The sequence below is a fragment of the Gallus gallus genome, chromosome 2 (assembly GCF_016699485.2).
Source record: "Gallus gallus isolate bGalGal1 chromosome 2, bGalGal1.mat.broiler.GRCg7b, whole genome shotgun sequence".
Taxonomy (NCBI): domain Eukaryota; kingdom Metazoa; phylum Chordata; class Aves; order Galliformes; family Phasianidae; genus Gallus; species Gallus gallus.
Genome location: NC_052533.1, coordinates 37822569 through 37842251, shown reverse-complemented (window position 1 = coordinate 37842251; position 19683 = coordinate 37822569). Strand labels below are relative to the sequence as shown.

Here is a 19683-nt window from a genome sequence, read left to right as displayed (position 1 = left end):
TGCGGCGCTCGCCTGGCGCAGCGCGGGGCTGGAGGCGCAGCCTGCTGGGAGGCGGCGCGATGGCGGGCTCTGCGGGTCTCTCCTCGTCGCCGAGCTCCCCCGCCGTCAGAGAGCTGTGCAAGAACGCGCGGGACACCTTCCTGGAGGCCTCTCGGCTGCTCCTCACCTACGCGGACAACATCTTGCGGTGAGCGGCGTCCCGTCCGCTCCCCTTCCCTCCCCCTTCCCACACACACATAGGCACCGTGTCGCGGCCGGGGCCGTGGCTGATGTCCAAATGGTGGATGGATGTCGTATATCGCCTGCGTGGTGTGGATGAAACCGAGCGCTTTAAAAAGCGTCTTGCGAGCAACGAATGCCGCGTAGTGCAGGTGCCCTGCTTCTCAGTGTTCCTGTAAGCTGCAAACTTTAATGAGAACTTTTCATTTCTTCAGGAATCCTTATGAAGAAAAATACAGATCGATTCGAAATGGAAATCCAGCGTTTTCCACGAGGTTGTTGCCCGTCAGGGGAGCGGTTGAGTGTTTGTTTGAGATGGGATTTCAGGAGGTGAGTATAACCTACTCATTTCTGGAGCATTCCTCACTTTGCAAACTTAAGATTTAAAATCGCTGGGTTTTTTTTTTCTCCTTTCCCAACACATTAGACGTTAAACCAGGATTTGTTTTGTTTGTTTATTCCTCATCCTTCTTTGCACATGTCAGTGGTTAACCAGCAGAAAACTCAGGTGCTCCAGAAATCCTGATGGAGTCAGAGCTAAGCTGACCTTTAATTAGGTTGGTCTTCTGCCTCAGTGGCAGAATATCCTACTAGCTGATGTAATGGCAAGCTGTGTATTCATGCTGGCACAGTGAGAATGGTGGGAACTGAAGTGAAAGCCCCCAGGCTTGTTAACAGCCTGCTGTGTGACGGATAACAAACTGTATCCTCAGCCTTTAGTTTCCATATTGTAAAAACAAACAAAAACTAAGGATCATCCTGTTTTCCTCTGCTTGTTCCCACCAGTACAGCTTATAAGATCCTGTAGTAATTTATGTAATAGAGCTGATCGTGTTGAAAACTGTCTTATTATTCTGGGGGGGGGGGGGGGTGTTAGTTTTTAGCCAATTCACAGTGCAGCTGCACAAGAACTAGTGTTGTTGTGACAGCTGTGAAGGGCAGCAGGTTATTGAAATAGTGGTATGGTGGGACTTACATAGTTAAATAATTATGAAACTGCTTCTTAACATTGTCTCAAGTGAATATGGATTCTGTTGCAGTCTTAAGGCTGTATTTCAAAGATTGCTTTGCATGCTGAAATGATCTCTGTCTTAACACATTTTAACGCCAAAGCTTGTTGAGCTGGAATCAACCTTTGTATTTACGGCAGTGCTGGGGTGAAAGTAACAACTTTTGCTTGATGGTGCAAGGATCTTGCTCTAGCTTTGCTTTATCTTGTCTGTTCCGTGCTGCAATTGTGTGTGGGTACATACGTTGTTATGTAGGTCTGGTTGTCATGAAACACCTCTGTCCTCAGTTCTGGTGAAGTCCGTTATTTATCCTAGTTTTAGGAACTAAATAAATGCATGCAGAAAGAAATGATGACTTCAAAAGAGGAAAGGGTCTGTAGGTTTATTTGCAGACTGATGAATAGATTACGTTGAAACAGTGTGTTTTAGCCAAGAGGGAGTCAAGTAGGGAGTGAAGCACTCAAGCAGTAATAGCTTAGTCATTTTCAGGCCTGTTGTAAAAAGCTACTTCCTCTTCTGCCAGATCTTTAGGAGTATATTGGCTCAGTCTTCTGGTTATAGTGCCAGCTGAGGCTGGAGTTCACAAACTTCTTTTCAGCTATAGTAGCTACAATTATTCCTTCTTTGGTCTGCATGTTGAGCTAACTTAATTAAAAAAAAACAAAAAACAAAACAAAAAAACTTCTGGATTGGTACAATCCATTTAGTTTTGTGGTGATTCCATGTGTAAAAGTAAAGTACTGCATCTACAATGATGGGTGACCTAAGGTAACGGTGTGGGTAAAAACATTACTTGGTTAATAAATGGGAGTGCTGTAGCCTTAGAAACTGAAACTTTTAAACTATGAGTGTTTCAGGGTATTCATGCTTTAGTAATGTATTAGTACACATTAAGTGTACTGCTACTGATACCATCCTGATTACTGTTGTTTTTTTTTCTTATAGTCAGCAGTAATCATGTTGCAATCAAAGATAGGAACCCAGCACTCCAGCTGCGTACAGGTCTAAATAAGAAGAATACTTCCCATGTGAAAACTTAAATATCAGTATAGAAGATAATTACAGGGCTTCTTCTCCAACCATTGGCTATCCTCTTGTGTTGCATGGTATTTCACTGATGTACTGTGAGAACTGAGTGTTTTGTTTTCTTTTCTGATTTCTGTTGCTGCTGCTTGCTCTGCCAAGCTGTGCTTTTGTTGTCCATGTGTTAGTTTGCAAATTAAGTTGCTTACAAAAGTTATTGTAATGAAGTGTTACGTTGACTGCTTTTCCTCTAGGCTGACCGCAGGTACTTGATTTTATAGCTTCTGCTTTGAAGGATCTACAAGTTTCCTCTGTAAGGAACCCAATCTGAAGGTGAAGTCCTGTGAAGCCTTAGTAGGCTAACTTCTAGTATATGATATAGCTGTTAGTCACTGGTCTGTATCTATTGCTGCCTTAGACCTGTGTTAACTGCTGTATTAATTTGCCCAAATTTCAGGGAGAAACTCACATGGTTTTCCCTAAGGAGGCATCTATTGAGCAACTACGTAAAGTCAGAGATCTAATTGCTGTAGAGAGGAGTAGCAGGCTGAATGAGTCGAATCAAGTCCACAGATCAGCATCTTCTGAAACTGTAGCCATCACTCAGGCAATTGCACATCAGCCTTCAAGACCTGCTGGCTCTGTTCCTACCCCTGACCATCAGCAGCCGGAACCATCACTTCTGCAGTCTCTCAAAATGGTAATTACTACCTGAATACTTTAGAGAAGCACTAATCTTGAGTATAAAGATTGAAGGATTCAACTGTTGAAACAGACTGCTCAGGTTGTGTAGTCTCCAAACCTGAATTTTCATGACCCGACTGGGTAAAGCCGTGTGCAAATTGGTCTGACCTCATAGCTAAACTTGCTTTGAGAAGGAGGTTAGACTAGTGGTTGGTTGGTTGTTTTTTTTTAAATTTTCAACATGAGGCATGCCATAAGTAGAGCACTAGCAAGAGATTTTGTTGAAGACGTCTATAGATATGTTTTATTGATCAGGCTGTCATGAAAAGTAGCTGATTGGTATTGGAAAGAGCAAAATGGGAGAGCAAAGAGGCAGAGAGAGGCTAAAACTGTGGTATTTGTCTGAGGGCCAACAAAAGAACTGACTTGTATGTTGTCTCCATTTCAACTGGGACTGTTTCCTTTGGAATGTCTGATATGATGCCATGTTTCGGTTCTGAGAGAAAAACAATGTTGATAGCATGTCAGTGTTTATAGTTTTTGCTAAGCAGTGTTGTACAGAGCCAAAGCCATTCCAGTTTCTCAGCTCATAGTAACAATGGACTGGGAGGGTACAGAATCAGGACAGCTGGCTTGAACTGGCCAATGGGATATTCCATGCCATGTGACATAATGAAGAAGAAGAGTTTTGAAGGGGGTGAGGGTTCACCTCACTGTCCTCCACAGCTCAGGTGGCTAGCTGGGCATCAGTCAGTGGTGAACAATTGCTTGTGCATCACTTCTTATATATGCTCACATATGTATATGTATATATGTTTGTCATTATTATTATCTTTTTCTCTATCCTTAGTGAATGGTTTTATCTCAACCCACAAGTTGTGCTTTGTTTTTTGTTTTTTTTTCCTTTCAATTCTCACCCCCATCCTACTGGGAAGGGAAAGCTGTGTGGTTCTCAGCCACCTGCTGAGTTAAACTACAACATACTTTTATCATTGTTGACATCTCAGTTCACACATCATGACCTGCATGTGTAGGCTGTAAGGGAGAGGCACTAATCTAGCAAGGCAAAGAAATTCTATATTTAGTTAAGCTGAGATGAAGTTCTCTGGTGATAAAGAGGCAGAGTCCTCCTTTCAGCTGACGTTACCTTGGCCTGGCAGGAGAAAACTCTGAAGACCTCATATTACTTTGGAAAATGAAGCAGTTATACTGCTTGATAGAATGTTGAAGGGTGCTGTGATTTAACTCTGAAGCTTTCTCCCTTAGAACCATTGTGACTTTGATCTTAAATAAGTTGGTGCAGGATGTATTCTTCAAAAGCTTTCTTCTTAGGCACCCTTCAGCAGAGTTTGTCTATTTTAAATGGAATTATTAGGATGTTATTGGATGCTGAACTGTGACGTGCTGTTTCTTAGCTATGCAAAGATTTGTGGCAGGGAAATGGGTTCAAGTAAGTAGATAGAATGATTGGATGTACTTTACCTTTGGTATTTCACTTCTGCTTATTGTGTTTACTGACTTATCCAGTTTTGTAATGGTGGTTGGAAGCTGTTATGAAACTTCTGGAGGGACTTGCTGTAGTCAGTGCATTTTTCCAGGTTTCTTGCAATTCAGCATGAGTGGTGGGACCAAAACTTATTGCAGTTCGGAGACAAGCAATAAAATGGTTGTATTCCACTGGAAATCTGTATTACTGCTGATTTTTTTTTTCAAGGACTTATAATAGTAACTCTCTGAACCTATTGAATTTTGGTTTATATGTTGTGTTAATTAGAATGAAGTCTGCAAGATACCTTCTGGCTTTGCCTTGGCAATTTTGTGTGTACAGGAAGAGGTGTTTTGTTTTTTCAGTGAGCTGTTGTATTATTGTATGCAGTGTTGTCTGATATCAGAGAGATACAGAATGATCTTTGTAGTGAAAGCGTTTTTATTTCTTATGTGTTGCATCTATGATTCATGGGAGTCTTGCTATATTGCATCTCAAGAGGTAATGGAATTTTTGATGAAGCAAAGAAGCTAGTTAATAAGGTTAATAAAACTAAATGCTGAAGCGTGATCTATTGCAAGAGAATGGGAGAGGCTGAGTAACTTGGGACAGTTGAGCCTGGGGAAAAGAAAACTTGGGGGGGGAGGGGATAATGTTTAATGTTTATAAATATTTAAGGCAAATAGATGAGGCCAGGCTCTTCTCAGTGGTTTGTCGTGAAAGAACAAGGAGCAGTGAAGAACATAGAAGATAGAGCAAAGAGCATAGGAAGTTCCAGTCAAGCGTATTGAAGAACTTCTTTTTGGCAAGGGTGACAGCACTGGAACAGGCTGCCCAGAGAGACTGTGGAGTCTCCTTCTGTGGAGATACTTAGGACCCATCTGGACCCCTGCCTATGTGATCTATTGTAGGGAACCTGCTTTAGCAGAGGGTTGGACTCAGTGATCTCTTGAGGTGCTTTCCAACCCCTGCAACTTTGTGGTTCTGTGATTTTTTTTTTATATACTTTAAGCATAAGGTACACAAAGGACGGGGGGGGGAAGAGGGGAGGAGATGGGGTTAAAGAAAGTTCAGAAGTTTGTCAGCAGGTTTGTCTTCTAAACATTGTTCTTTGTCCTGACTCTACATTGTTTACTAAGAATAAAAATAATGCAACTGTGAATATAGGATTGTGACTGATTTGAGCTAGATGGAGGAGCTTGGTTCTCCTGGTTAAAGATGAAGGCTTATAAGCCATTTTGTAACTGAAAATCCTTTTGCAGGCTGCAGATATCCTGACAACACTTCAAAGCAAATGTGACCATCTTATATTAGCGTATGAGAGTACTTCTCTTCAGCAGAAAGCACTGGCTTTGATTCCCCTTCAGCAATTGAAAGAGAAGGCTCAGAGAAAGCTAGCACAAGCTACCAGACTGGACAAAGGTAATGTTTGAAAGTATATGGAAGTAGAAATATTCATTGCAACATCTACCATTCTTTAGGTGTGGGTATTAGGTCATATATATGCAGATTCCAAATGTGGGTATTAGGTCATATCTATGCATATGCCAACTGCTGTTTCTGTGTTAGAATTGCCCTTTTACTCATTACTAATTTTCAAATTTTCTGTTCTTTTCATAAATTTTACTGCTGATTTTATTTTCCTGATTGTTTTTATTCATGTATCCATTACTACTTTCATGTAGAAAATTTGAAGTCTTTCTGATTTAGCAGCAAGCTGTGGCAGACAAACTGAATGAGCATCTAGAGTGAAATAACAACAAGAGAGAAGTGAGCTTTTTTTTATTTATAGTCATCATTTTGAAATGTCAGAGTTTTGCTTTTCTGTCAGTATTACAATTCCAAATTCAGAGAAATTCCAAAATACCATTTGTCTGTTTAAAATCTCGTAGGTGAGATCTTCTTTTGACCTTTCCAAAACACAGTCTGATATGAGAAGAAACACCATTCTTGCAAATGCTAAAATGAGTAAGATTATTCAAATGCCATTATTTTCGACCAAAAGTGATGCATAAGCAGAAATATTCATAGCATTGGTGGCTAAGATTTGTTTTCTTTGTAAATGCTAATTTCTTTTGAAGGTGAAAGTGTTTCACGGTTGAAAATAAGTCATTTTAACTAAAGTTTAGATCTGTTTCATTAATATAGTGAAATTTTATTTGTACAAGGTTTTATATATCTTTAATTGGCATCCAAGACAGTGTTTAGACTATAAAAATCTGTTTCACTGTGAATCTTTGATAGCGGACTTTAGAGCAATTTTAGCTTGATGGGATTGCAAACCAAATGGGATTGCAAACCAAAGATAAACATCATTTTTCTAGCTGACTTTGTCTGATACAGCCACGCACTGATTTGTAATAATAGTGCCTTTGGCTTAAGTGAACCTTTCATAGTATTTTTTTTTCTTTTTTTTGTAAAGATATTCTGGGAAGTAGTAAACTGTATAGGTAATTAAAAAGCATTCTCAGTCAGCACAATAGTAAAATGTAGTGATGAAGAAACTTAATAATAAATAAAAATTATTTCAACCATTTTAAAAAAAGACAAACATTCATATTAGACCCTGCTTCAACTCTGTTGTGTACACTATATTGAAAGCTAGGAAGAAAGGAGGGTGATATTTCCAGATGCTTCTTCCCTAACCGTCAAGCTGATCTATTCAAAATGACTTCCAGAGCTTCATGTAGATAAAAGTAAAGGGGAAAGGAATGGAACTCCACCGTATGGAGTTACAACAACTTGAAACCGTTTTTAAGAGCTTTAGAGACAAGATCCTTTGGAAGTGGACTGCATATGAGATTTATAGCTAATTGTCCCTTTCAGCTTCTTCAGTTCATGTGTATTGCTGTGTTAAGGCTGTTACCTGTGGGAATAACCACTTGATGCTAGGTGGCACTTGCTTTTAGGACTTCTAGCAGACATCTTAAGATTTTGTCCTGTAAAGACTGCGTTAGGAAGGTTATTGTCATTTGAGCAGTAGTACAAATTTTTGACTATTTCACTTTACCTCTTTCCATCAGAAAGATTGATTGTGCAGTTGAAAATAGCTGGACGTCAGAGAGAGCTGTTTTCTGTTCAAGTACATCATATTTGTCATTCTTTCCATGCAGTGTTTTCATTAAGGACCTATTTACAAGCCAGGAGAGGAATATTGATATATATATCCATCTAGGTGGATTCTGGCTTATATGTTGCAGTCCATGAAAAGAGCATGTAGCCTGTGCTCAAAATCTTCTGTACTTAGAAGAAAGTTTGAGCACATAAGCCTACATTTTTGAAAGCAGTAATGCAGTAAAATTTCCATTGTTACTTAATTAAAGTCAGTCTGAAGTCTCAGTTTTCTTTGGTTTTGATTAGCAGATGATCTTCTCTTGGCAGTGTGTTTTTAATGAAGTTAGGAGGCCATAGTGTTCTGTAGCAGGCAAAGTACTTCAAAGGAAGATGTTAATTGAATTTAGATAAAATATGCATCTCATCTATTCCTTCTTCACTATCCTGAGAAAGAAAAGTGCACAAATTTGGTACAACTTCCTTTAAACAGCGTTTTTCTTAAATACTTCTTGTCTTCATAAGTGTGATCTGTCAGCGCTGTGTCTATAAGCAAACTGTGGTACATGAAATAACTACATATTAGTTTCTGTGATTGCAGCATGGCCACCTAGGTGGTGGAGTTAATAGGAAGACTTGCTTTAATGTTTATGATTCTGAGGAGGAGGAGGATGTGCTTTGGACGTTAGAGCAGGATATACATTTAAAGAGTATAAAGAGTTTGAAAGATGGATCTCTTCTAAAAGAAGGCTGGATTTTGTAACTTCAGGTAGAGTGGGATTATTTCCAAATGGCAGAACAGCAATAGTATGTGAGAAGACACCTGTTGTCAGCACAGGACAAAGAGTGAGAAGAGTCTGCTGTTCTGATGAGGTAGAATCAAAGTAGAAAAATAGAGACATCCTGTGTCATTTTGAGTAAGCTGACATAACTGTTACTTGCTGAGGTTATAAACAAGCTTATCTTTACTTACCTAACATGCATGCATGTTCTGTGGTACTTGAACAGACTTTCTGCAGACAGCTTATATTACACCTGGCTGGCTGTACTGCTGCTGGTATCTGATTATATGAGATCGAAAGCAGTTGTTATTCCTAATTAAACAGCAAAGAACAGGATAAGAATACTTAGGAACAGGAAAAGGAGTTAGTATAGTATCTCTTCCATAGCTCTAGAGGAACATAAGAAGCATGAGGAAGTTCACCTGGCTTCACTGTATATCAAACTTGTTCTTCTGAGAATTTCCTAGTTCTCACTATAGCTGTAGTGTCTGGGAGTGCACATTTTCATTCCTGAAATATACTTTGCCATTATTCAGTCTTCACTTATGTATTCTCTCTTGAGTGTTTAAGTAACATATGAACCTTTTTTCTTTCTTTTTTTTTTTATGAGACTTAAAATGTAGTAAAGGCCCAAGAAATGGTGATCTGGGTAGATACTGTGAAGTTCAGCTAAACTCTTCTTTTACTGTTTGATTTCACCTTGTGTAAATTCTACAGGTGAACATGTGAATGAAGAGGACTTCTTGTTGTTGGAGCTCTTGAACTGGTTTAAGAATGACTTCTTTCATTGGGTAGATAATCTGCCTTGCAGCAGGTGTGGTGGTCAGACTGAAGGTAAAAGAGACTACCTGTCACCAACTGATGATGATCTAAGGTGGAATGCTGATAGAGTGGAAAATCATTACTGCAGCCAGTGTCAGTTCTGTAATAGATTCCCAAGGTGAGCATACAAAGATCTGTTCTGCTTTTTTTCATTTCTTTTGTGAAACAACTTTGCATTTATGTGTTTTATGAACAAGTGGTAAGTTGTTGGATCAAATGTTAGAGAAGCTTTTATAAGTAACACGATGAGATGGTTGATGAAACAGCAACATCTCTAAGTTTAGAATTTTTTAAAGAAAATATTGCTTTCATTTACGTGGCTTTTTTCTGAATGTATGCCTGATTTTTTTTTACTGTTAATTTGATAAAGTTCAGTTTCTGAATAAAGTATGTTAATACTGGCATACTATTACCTTTTTTTTCAGTATTTCAAGAAATGCTATTTCACTTCTGTTGTGATCTCCCAGAGAAGATAAAGCAGATCTTCTGCTGACTTTGTAGCAGAAGAGAGCAAATATCCTATTTTTAGATACTTCTGCAAACAATCAAAAAGACCACCATGCAAGAGTCATATTTTAAGCTGAAGTCTGAGTTAGTCTGGAAAACTAAAAAATCAGATTAATTTCATTGCTGCTATGAACAGGTGATAGACTCATCAGAGTCAAAGTGAAAGTAGCATTCTGCTCATACTTTTTTTTGTGCAATGCAGCAGTCATTTCCATTATCTTCTGTGGACTGAATGGCACTAAAATCTGTTCAAATCATTGCAGGGGCCGTCATGACATAAATACTTTGGAAGATGAAATGTGTTTTCCATTATTCTGCATTTGTTTGTTTTTCTCTACTAGGTATAATAATCCAGAGAAACTTCTGGAAACCAGACGTGGACGCTGTGGCGAGTGGGCTAACTGTTTTACACTGTGTTGCAGAGCTGTGGGGTTTGAAGCTAGATATGTCAGGGATTGGACAGGTAAGGACTGCATAAGAGAACATATTATTTTCATACAAGCGTATGCAAAATGAGACAAAATGTTATGGTTTTAAGGTTGTGTTAGTCCATCAGGCAGCAGGTAAAGTTAAGCAGTTTAGCTAACGAAGGAATATAAACTGTTTTCTCTCTTGCCTGACAAAGTGAAATGTAGTTGTGCAACTAAGGAGAGATGTCTGTCTTCAGAGTGATAGTCTTTTGTTGAATCTAAGGGAACATCCTACGGTAGAAAGAAAAAGCTCTGCTAACTTGCCTGAATATAGAGTAACAGAAATATATTCTTGTTTATTTCATAAATAAGGAAAAGTTTCATTATTTTGGGCCATTAGAGAAGATCTATTCCTGTAATTCATTGCCTACTTTTGGCCTTTGTTGTATAGATCATGTATGGACTGAAGTATATTCTGCGTCTCAGAAAAGATGGCTTCACTGTGATCCCTGTGAAAATGTCTGCGATAAACCTCTCCTCTATGAAATTGGTTGGGGAAAGAAGCTCTCCTACGTAATTGCGTTCTCCAAAGATGAGGTGGGAATGGTGATTTAAAGAAACAAAAAAAATACCCATACCAAACCAGTCCTTTTCCCTCCTCCCACAAAAAAACCAACACATTGCCCTGGGGCAAGTGTGTAGAGTGTTCCATCTTAATGTGATTTCCAGAATTATTAGATCTAAGAAAGTACTTTGAATAGTTAACCCACTTAAATCAAGATATATGGGAATTTTGATTGCTCTATTTTCTTCATCTTGTGCTTGAGGTTGTTGATGTCACGTGGAGATACAGCTGTAAGCATCAGGAAGTACTCGCTAGAAGGACAGCACTCAGTGAAGCTAAACTGCGTGAAACAATTAATGCAATCAATAAAAAGGTATGTAGCTTAAATAGACCGCTGTAAGTGAAACGTGTCTTTCCAGAATGTGACGTCCTTGAACAAAGAAATGTGTTTTGTAACCTGTTAGGAATGTCCTTGCTTTATGGAAGATAAAATGACATTAACTGTACCATTAACTGTTTCATTTGTGTCCCTCGCTTCCTTCCTGTGCTAATTCCTATGCATCAAAATGTTAGTTCGTGTGATAAAGTAAAGCTGATGGCTCAATAAACACCCCTTTTTAGAGGCCTGCTGGCTTGAGGGTTATAGTCAAATGTTTTTAAGAGTGTGAAGAGTTGGGAGATGATGATTTTAAAGCCCAACTTCAAAACTTCTATCAGTAATGAAAAATCAGTCTCATGCAGAGTGCAGTACTAAGAAGAGTGGCCGTGGATTAACAAAATTAAAGGAAGTGAAGGATCAGAAATTCAGGTTGAAGAATGGATGCACTTCAAAGGGTTGCAGTAATTTGGTGCAGTCCTCTGATCATTAAACCCTCATGGCTACAAAACAGGTCTGTGGGGGCCTTTCGTTAAATAATCTGGTTACGTCAATCGGTGATCTGCCTCTTCTCCAACAATTGAAGAGAACCTTGGAAGCAGGTTGCTATTCCAAGTGTTAGAGGCTGTTACTGATGCAGAAGTTGTAAGGGGAAAAAAAAATGAAGAAAATAATGCAGTATTGGAATGAGGAAATTCTGTATGAATGTCTCATGGGCTGGTTTTCCTGACGTCCTCCTTATCTTGTTGTGATGTCACTCTTAAGATCGCACTCTGTTTCACTTCCAGAAGTCTAGAGAACTTCAGTAAAAGGGGTGTGTTGGCATCTCCACCAGATAGTGCTATGTGTGTTGGTCTATTGGTCTGATTATTCTATCCATGTTTATACTGATGCAGCTCATGAGCTGATGTGGGCATTTTTTGAACAAGAAAGAGCGGGTGTTCTTATTGTGTTTCAGATGAAATTTTCATTGAAAACTGAGTAGAAGGAAGAAATACAGATATGCTTCCCAAACACCCCTGGGTTTCTCCTATCTTTCTTTTTCCACATGTAGAGAATCTCAGACCTTTTTTCGCTATGCCACGTGCTTTCCCTACTACTCCTCCAGTATTGTTAAAACCTTCTCATTGGTCTAATAGAACACTTTTGCCAATCATTTTTAATGATCTCTTATTTTGATGAATAAATTGCCCTTCCTTTCTCCAGGCTAAATGATACTCACACTCTGCCTCTCACTTGCTTTCTTTTCCTCAGTAGTTTTTCAGGATAAAAGAAACAAAAGCAGGAAGCTTGAGCCATGATAATGAATAATGGAGTTCTTGGAATCCATTTCAGTACACGAATGTACTGCCAACAGTGTCATTTATAGGAAACTTAGTTACAGATTTTCTGTTATGTGCAGTGTTCATCTCTGCTGAGTCTGAGCATTATGCATATCTTAGTGCTGTTAGCAGCTATATGCAAAAGTCTATTGGAAGGTATGGGAAGAAGAAGCAGTGACAACAATTAGCGTACTTGTACTCTTTGCTTTTTAGAGACTCCTGAAATTCTTGTGTCATCTGTGGCTTGCCTTTGGAGACACCCTGCTTGTGTAAAAGCAGTGTTCTTTGTCAGCAATGTCCAGAAACTGTTAGGACATCTGTAAAGCAGCAGCTAGTTCCTACTGTGGTATCATCAGTATTGGTGGTGGTAACCCCTGACACTGGGCTTCCATCAAAGTGGCTGAAAGAAAATAGTGGAGTGGAATTAATAACTTAGGGTAAGCAATATCAAACTTCCTCTTGAGGTGGAGTGAGCTCTGTAGTATTACACGTGGATACCCAGATACCTAGGCAAATGGTAGGTTCAGGAAGACGTAGTGTTTCACAAAGGAGTGCTGGAATCACTGCTCATCATTCATTAGTTATGTTAGAATTGCTGGTTGACAGCTGGAATCTCTGCAACTGGCATTGTTTCTCTTAATTTCTCTATATTTGCTTTTCATTCCTTCATCCAGTTCTACATTGTTTTCTGGAGCAAGGGCCTATCAATTTTTTTTCTGGTCCCTAATAGCAAAAATTCAAAGGTTCAGGACTGCTTTTTGAGATGACTGGAACAGTTATTGACCAGAAGTTTAATGGGCTCGGTGTGCATGCCTTGTATGATCACTGAAGTGGAAAATACGTGTGTAATGTACTCAGTCTTGAACTTAACTTTCCATTCTTGTGCAGGTGTACCCACAGTTAAGGAAAAAGGCTTCACCTATCACCTCTGTATATTTGATGTGAAAGCTGTGGTGGCTAAAACCTAACCTCTTAAAGAGCTTTTTATTAATTGTCTATGAAGATGCCCCTAGTTTTATCGATGTGGTCGAAGACTGTTGTAAAATTATCTTTCTTTTCCTCTAAATTTTGCTTAATTTACCTGGAAGAATGACTTCTTTTTAATCAGCTTTCTGATACCTGCAAAAATAGGAATGTAATAGTCTATTTCTGATGGAATCAGTCACTGTGAATTAATTCTTTCACAGACCAACTGAATCTTTTGTTTGGATTCAATCACAAAAGCAAGGCTGCTGCCAACCAAATCACTCCACCTTAGAGAAGAAAAGTTTGACCCAATAATTATGCTTGTTTTCTCTCTAAGGTACAGAGTAGATATGAATAATTCATGTTAAGTATTTCGTCATCCAAGCAAATATATTATAAACACAGCACAAGCCTTATTCTAAAATAAATCTACGTAGTTAGTGCAAGGAAGTTTACAAACAAAGCACTAGACACCATTGTCAAATAACCATACAGTTATAACTGGTTTATGAACTAGTTATAACTGGCACATATGGATTAAGATTAATGTTTCTAACAATCAGTCTAAATATCAAATGTTGGCCTGTTTTTTCAAATTCTTTTTTTCCTGCTGGTGTCACTCTAGGGCTGTATTCAATATACGTTTCTTTCTGAACTTTTTATTTCTTTCATATATGTATTTTCAGAAACAACAATCTTTGTCAGAAGGCAGAAGAAAAGAGCTCTTGGAAAGAACAATTGTGGAACTTGCTGAGTTCATTTCTCCTAAAACACCTAAACCCGGGGAATTTGGTGGAAGGACATCAGGTTCAATGGCTTGGAGAATAGCCAGAGGTGAAACTGGTTCAGAGGTATTTAACTTTTCCACTGGTGACCGTCCTAAAGGTAGCTAATTAGAAGTTCTGTGACTATGGTCTGCAGAGGAATAGCGCTTCGTGAGTCAGTGGTAGGTGAACTAAAGATTATGTTCAAACAGTGAAACTTGGAAAAACACTGGGGGCAAATTTAATTGAATTCAGGAGTGGTACACTAGAAAGTTGAGGATTGGTGGCAGTCCATTGATTCAAAAAATGCTTGAGAATAACTAAGTCATGCTCAAGTATTACGTTTTCCACTTAAGAAAATATTGATTCCAGTTTGATTAGTTACGATGCAGCAGAACTAGGAAGTTTTAGGGCAGGTGGAAGCTTTTGGGAAAACTTCTAAAAGTATGTGATTATATTGTTAGGCACTGTTGGTTAAAGACAGGTTTTGACCAGTTATTTTTGTTAATAAAACTATGCGGAAGCAGATAAGATTGTGAGAATGGAACAACCTCTCAAATAATAAGCCTGAACAGTTTTCTTGTCAGTCTCTGGCTGTTTCAGTTATCTTGAATTCTTTATTGTAAGAGGGTTTCCCATAACCTCAGCCATATTTAGTTTGAGCTATTATGGAAAGGAGTGACTTACCCCATCACTTTACATATGGAACAACTCAATCCTGAAGTGGTCAGGTGAAATTAATGTTTCCTAACATTAAGTTTGAGAAACTAAGTTCATTTCAGTTTAGAAGATATAATTTTTATTTGGCTGAAACTTGTAAGAACAATGGAGAATCTTTAAAAATACTGTGAAGTTATGGAGTTTGTAGCTTAGCTTTTTTTGAAATTGATTTGTAAACTAACATATACAAGCACCTGTGTATGATAGTCACAGACTCTACATTTGATACTCGGAATAACCATTCACTCATTGATTGTACAAGAAGTAGAAATATAGTCAATATTTTTTCTATGCCTGACATGTTACTCTTTTTTCCTTAAATTTGCAGATTTTATGTTCTTTCTTTGCTTAATAATTTACTTGTAAAAGTAATTATGTGTAAAAAGTAATTTAAAAATAGTGTTATTGCTCCTATTTGGAAAAGTGACAAGTCTGTTGTAGGAAAGTAGTTCAGAGGTCTTCATTTTGAATAAGTGCTTTTGTTCTACAAACTTCAAAAATTAAGATGTGATTTTTTTGGGGGGGGGGCTTTTGTTGACGTAAAAGCTGAGAAGGGAAAGCGTGGTATGTTAATTAAAAGTAACATCATCTTACTTGAAATATTTTGGGAAATGAATGTGCTTGTGTTTATGCCTTTTTCAGGAGAGAAAAGAAGTGATTTTTATTCCCTCTGAAAAAGAGAAGGCTTCTAAACTTTTCCACCTCATGTACAATGTTGTAGAAGATAGTTATACACGGATTTCCAATAATAATGAACAAATAACTGGCTGGGGAACAGGTATTTGGAAGGCAGAGTCTATTGCGAGAAAGGTTGAAACAGATTGGAAGATGGTAAGGATTTATTAAGAGTGTTAAATCTACCATGAAAGTATGACAATGCCAGTAAGGTAGAAAATCGTTGCCTGTGTTTGGCATCAAAGCCTCTCTTGGTGTCTACAGAGTTTAGCTGATGCTCACAAATATTACTGGAAAGTTTCAGATAAGATTGCCGGATGATTTAAGAAATTGCAGATAAATTTAGCCTTTCATAACATTAGAATTCCTTCTAGAGCACCAAATCTTAAAAACTTGTTTCCTTCTTATGCTTCTGGGCAAACATGTGGTACTGCTTTAATGAAAAGCAGTACTTCTCTCAAAAAAAAAAAACACTTTTTTTTTTGGCTTTGGGGAATAGCTTTATAGTGTGTATCATATCTCTTTGATGCACAGCCAAAGGAAGAAGTTGTCATCCTAAACATTATGGTTCCATCTGCAATAAGACAAAAAACTTATCAGCCAAATTATTGTATACCCTGCCCAGACTCTTTCCTGTCTGTCAGGACACTGAACAGCAGAAAAATCATATGCTCTAAATCTAGGAAGAAAAGAGTTGATGCCTGTAGAATAGTAGGGGGTCACTTACTAGCAAGCTTTTCCAGCAATAGCTATCAATGGTGAACTATACATTCCTGTCAGCTACTGCAGCATGTTATTTTTCTGTTCCCCCTCTCATCCTACTGTCCTGAAGGGTCTCTGGCCAAATGTGTGTCTATCTTAAGGAATAGTTTGTTTTTCAGTAATGAAAAATGGAGCAAGACCATAGTTCTCTTCTAACATTTTCTGTACTGGGTCTATACATAACAACCGGGGCAATCCCAGGTATTTATACAAACTGGGAGAAGAACCCCTGGAGAGCAGCCCTGTGGAGAAGGACCTGGGGGTCCTGGTGAACAAGAAGCTGGACATGAGCCAGCAGTGTGCGCTTGCAGCCCAAAAGGCCAACTGTGTTCTGGACTGTGTTAAAAAAGGAGTGGCCAGCAGGGAGAGGGAGGTGATTGTCCCCCTCTACTCAGCTCTTGTGGGGCCCCATCTGCAGTACTGCGTCCAGGCCTGGGGCCCCCAGCACAGGAAGGACATGGACCCTCTTGCAGCGGGTCCAGAGGAGGTTTACTAAGATGATCAGAGGGCTGATCACTATGAGGAAAGGTTGAGGGAACTGAGCTTGTTTAGCTTGGAGAAGAGAAGACTCCAGGGAGACCTCATTGTGGCCTTCCAGTATTTGAGGGAAGCATATAAACAGGAGGGGTATGACCATTTACGAGGGTGAATAGGACAAGGGGGAATGGTTTTAAACTAAAATAGGGGATGCTTAGGCTAGATATTAGGAGGAAGTTTTTCACACAGAGGGTGGTGATGCACTGGAAAAGGTTGCCCAAGGAGGTTGTGGATGCCCCATCTCAGCAGGCATTCAAGACCAGGCTGGATGTGGTTCTGGGCAGCCTGGTCTGGTGGTTGGCAACCCTGCACATAGCAGGGGGGTTGAAACTAGATGATCATTGTGGTCCTTTTCAACTCAGGCCATTCTATGATTCTATGAACTCTCAATTCTTTTGAAGGTTCATTGTAACTCTTCACTGAATGTTGAAGTGTGAGCTTGACTGTGCAGCCATGTGATGTTCAGAACAGCACTGGACAAATGCAGATTTTAACAGCTCAAATAGTGCTAGTACAGGATGTATTTATGGCTAGCATGTATGATTTGCCTTAATCAAGACATGTGAAGTGCTAGGAGGAAGTGCTGTGTGGCAAGGAGCCACATCTGCAGAATCCAGAATACTGAGCAACAAAAATGAAAGTGATTGTGTGGACCTATGGTTTTATATAAGAGCCAGAAGTCTGCTTTTTTTAAAAATAATGAGCTTTAATGAGCATGTTGAAATAGATTAATGTTCCTAGTGAAGGGCTATGAATCACGTACAGTTACCTAAGCGTTGAATAATGATTTAGAAAGAAATCGTATGAAAAACTGTAATGTGAACAGTTTTAAAGCTTAATAAAGAATGAAAGTATACTCTTAAGATTTAATAACCTTGTTACAGGGATTAATTAAATGTGTGTTTTTGATGCGACTGTGTCTTATTTTTATTTAGGTTTATTTAGCCAGAAAAGAGGGGTCATCCTCTGCTTCCATCAGCTGGAAGTTCGAGTGCAAATCAGTTGGTCTAAAAATAGATAACATTTCAATTAGGACAAGCAGTCAGACATTTCACAGTGGAAGAATCAAGTGGAGACTTTACTCTCCCACAGCAGAAGTTATTCTGGTAGGAGGTAAGTGTGAAATTACATCATGCAGCAAAAGTGTAATTGCAAATGCATAGTTTATATGGGGAGAGCACTATTTTAATATTAAAATATTAAAAATGGCAAATATTAAAAATGAAGTGTAAACATATGTTGACTTTTCTAATTCAGTCTTTCTTGGCAAGGTCAAAAAAAAAAATACTGTTTAATCAAAATTTGTAGAGAAAAGGGAACGAAAGCAAGTTTTAGTAATCTTCACAATACTACTTGCAGCATAGTGGGGTTAGCAAAAACACAGTGAATAAAAGCTGTGTATTTTACCAGGCAGAATAGATGTTTGTATGTGTGGTGGCTCTGAGCATGAATAATAAACTAAAATTCTGCAGCTGTTTTTTTTTTTCCTGCTCCTGATAGATTATCTTGTACGGTTGTGATTCAGATTCTTAAACACTCACAACACGTTACCCTTTTAATATATGTTCTGGCATTGTGTGCTGTTTGGAGCGGACCCTCACTTGTTTATCTTTTTCTTCCAATAGATAACAGTCTCTCCTCCTATTCAGATTTTTGTGGTGCAACAGAAGTTACACTGGAAGCAACTCTAAGTGGAGGGGATGGTAAAGCTGCGTGGCAACACACACAGCTGTTCAGAAACAGCTTAGCAGGATGTGGAGAAAATTGCTTGGAGATGATTATAAAACTTGCTGACCTCTGAGAACCTGAAGTAAAGTGAACTTCATTGGATTCCTTGAAGATGCCATACTGTGGATATAACACAAAGTCTTGGTTGGCAGTTCCTGACTATCCTGCAGACAGCTTATTCCCGTTTCAATCCTTCCATTTTGCCAAATGGAAACTGCACGGGTTCTGAATAGGTAACCATCAAAATGAAAGCCTTCTTTGCTTTGAAACTCAAAAATTAAGGGGTTGATCCATTAAATTAATGCTATTTCCATAAACTGTAAAGAAAAGAAAGCGTTTCTTAGAAACCAAAATGTGATCATAGGAGCTCAGAGCAATTTTAAGTTGGAGTTTTGTGGTTGGCTTACTGGTTGTTGGGGTTTTTGTTTTCTTTTTTTTTAATCTACGTCTTGCAAAAACAATGTGAATTCCATTTTCTGATTACAAAAAATGCATTGTGATGATTTTAAAATATTTTTAAAATTAATAGACAAATATTTTCAAGGAAAGATCTGATTTTTGTGTAACAATTAGCTGAAATTAAGAGAAATATGATAGCAATCTTAAAATGATCTTATTGTACATCTAAGTATTAAACTTATGTTTGATACATAGAAATATTTGGGGTATGATAATAGATTAATTTTGAAAGAAATGTTCATTATGTACCTAAGATTTTATCCTGGCTTGTGATATGAAATCAAGACTTAAAAATGATTATCAGATTTTTTTCTATGAAAAAGATCATTCATTATACATACTCTTTTACAATATAAATTCAAATCTATGCACCTTTAAAAAAGATTTATGTAGTGTGTAGGTGTTGAAATCATTTTTTAAGCTAACGTCTTGAGGTGCTTTGAATGCTGTTCCCAAATTTAGTGTAAAAGTGTAACAAAGTCATATACTGTATACAATGTTTAAGTTTCTTTGCATTGGGTATAATAAAACCGCCACCCAGGAGATTTCAGATGTAGCAGTGCTGTGAATAAAGTATGGATTGAACGTTCAGATTAGATAGTCTTTATCAGAGAATTTGAGGAAGGCTATGGCTGGAAGATAGGAGAGTTTTTCTATTATAAAACTACAATACAAAGTTTGAGCTATAGTTTTATTTTGAAATAAGTGAAAATTAGGGATGATATCCCTAAGGTCAGTGTGATTTTAAAGCTTATGTTCTTCCTTTTATTTTTCTTCCTTTTTGTTTTTAAATCTGACCCTTCCAACCAATGTAG

General features: G+C 38.2%; 1 protein-coding gene across 1 annotated transcript; it reads left to right on the top strand.

The window, feature by feature from the left end:
- The first annotated feature begins 3 nt into the window (after nucleotides 1-3).
- NGLY1 (N-glycanase 1) lies at nucleotides 4-19459 on the top strand. Its single transcript, NM_001030988.2, has 12 exons — nucleotides 4-187; nucleotides 435-549; nucleotides 2710-2952; nucleotides 5685-5844; nucleotides 8973-9195; nucleotides 9926-10047; nucleotides 10446-10591; nucleotides 10822-10932; nucleotides 13910-14074; nucleotides 15350-15538; nucleotides 17617-17794; nucleotides 18307-19459. Exons 1-12 carry the CDS (start codon nucleotides 60-62, stop codon nucleotides 18480-18482), a joined length of 1956 nt encoding a protein of 651 aa, NP_001026159.2. The 5' UTR covers nucleotides 4-59; the 3' UTR covers nucleotides 18483-19459.
- The last annotated feature ends 224 nt before the right edge of the window (nucleotides 19460-19683 follow it).

What these genes read in the sequence shown, in the direction of transcription:
- NGLY1 (NM_001030988.2), top strand. Translation starts at nt 60, where the DNA reads ATGGCGGGCTCTGCGGGTCTCTCCTCGTCGCCGAGCTCCCCCGCCGTC. An exon ending in TTAATGCAATCAATAAAAAG is followed by an intron (nt 10,933 to 13,909) that starts GTATGTAGCTTA and finishes ATGTATTTTCAG; the next exon opens with AAACAACAATCTTTGTCAGA. An exon ending in GAGGTGAAACTGGTTCAGAG is followed by an intron (nt 14,075 to 15,349) that starts GTATTTAACTTT and finishes TGCCTTTTTCAG; the next exon opens with GAGAGAAAAGAAGTGATTTT.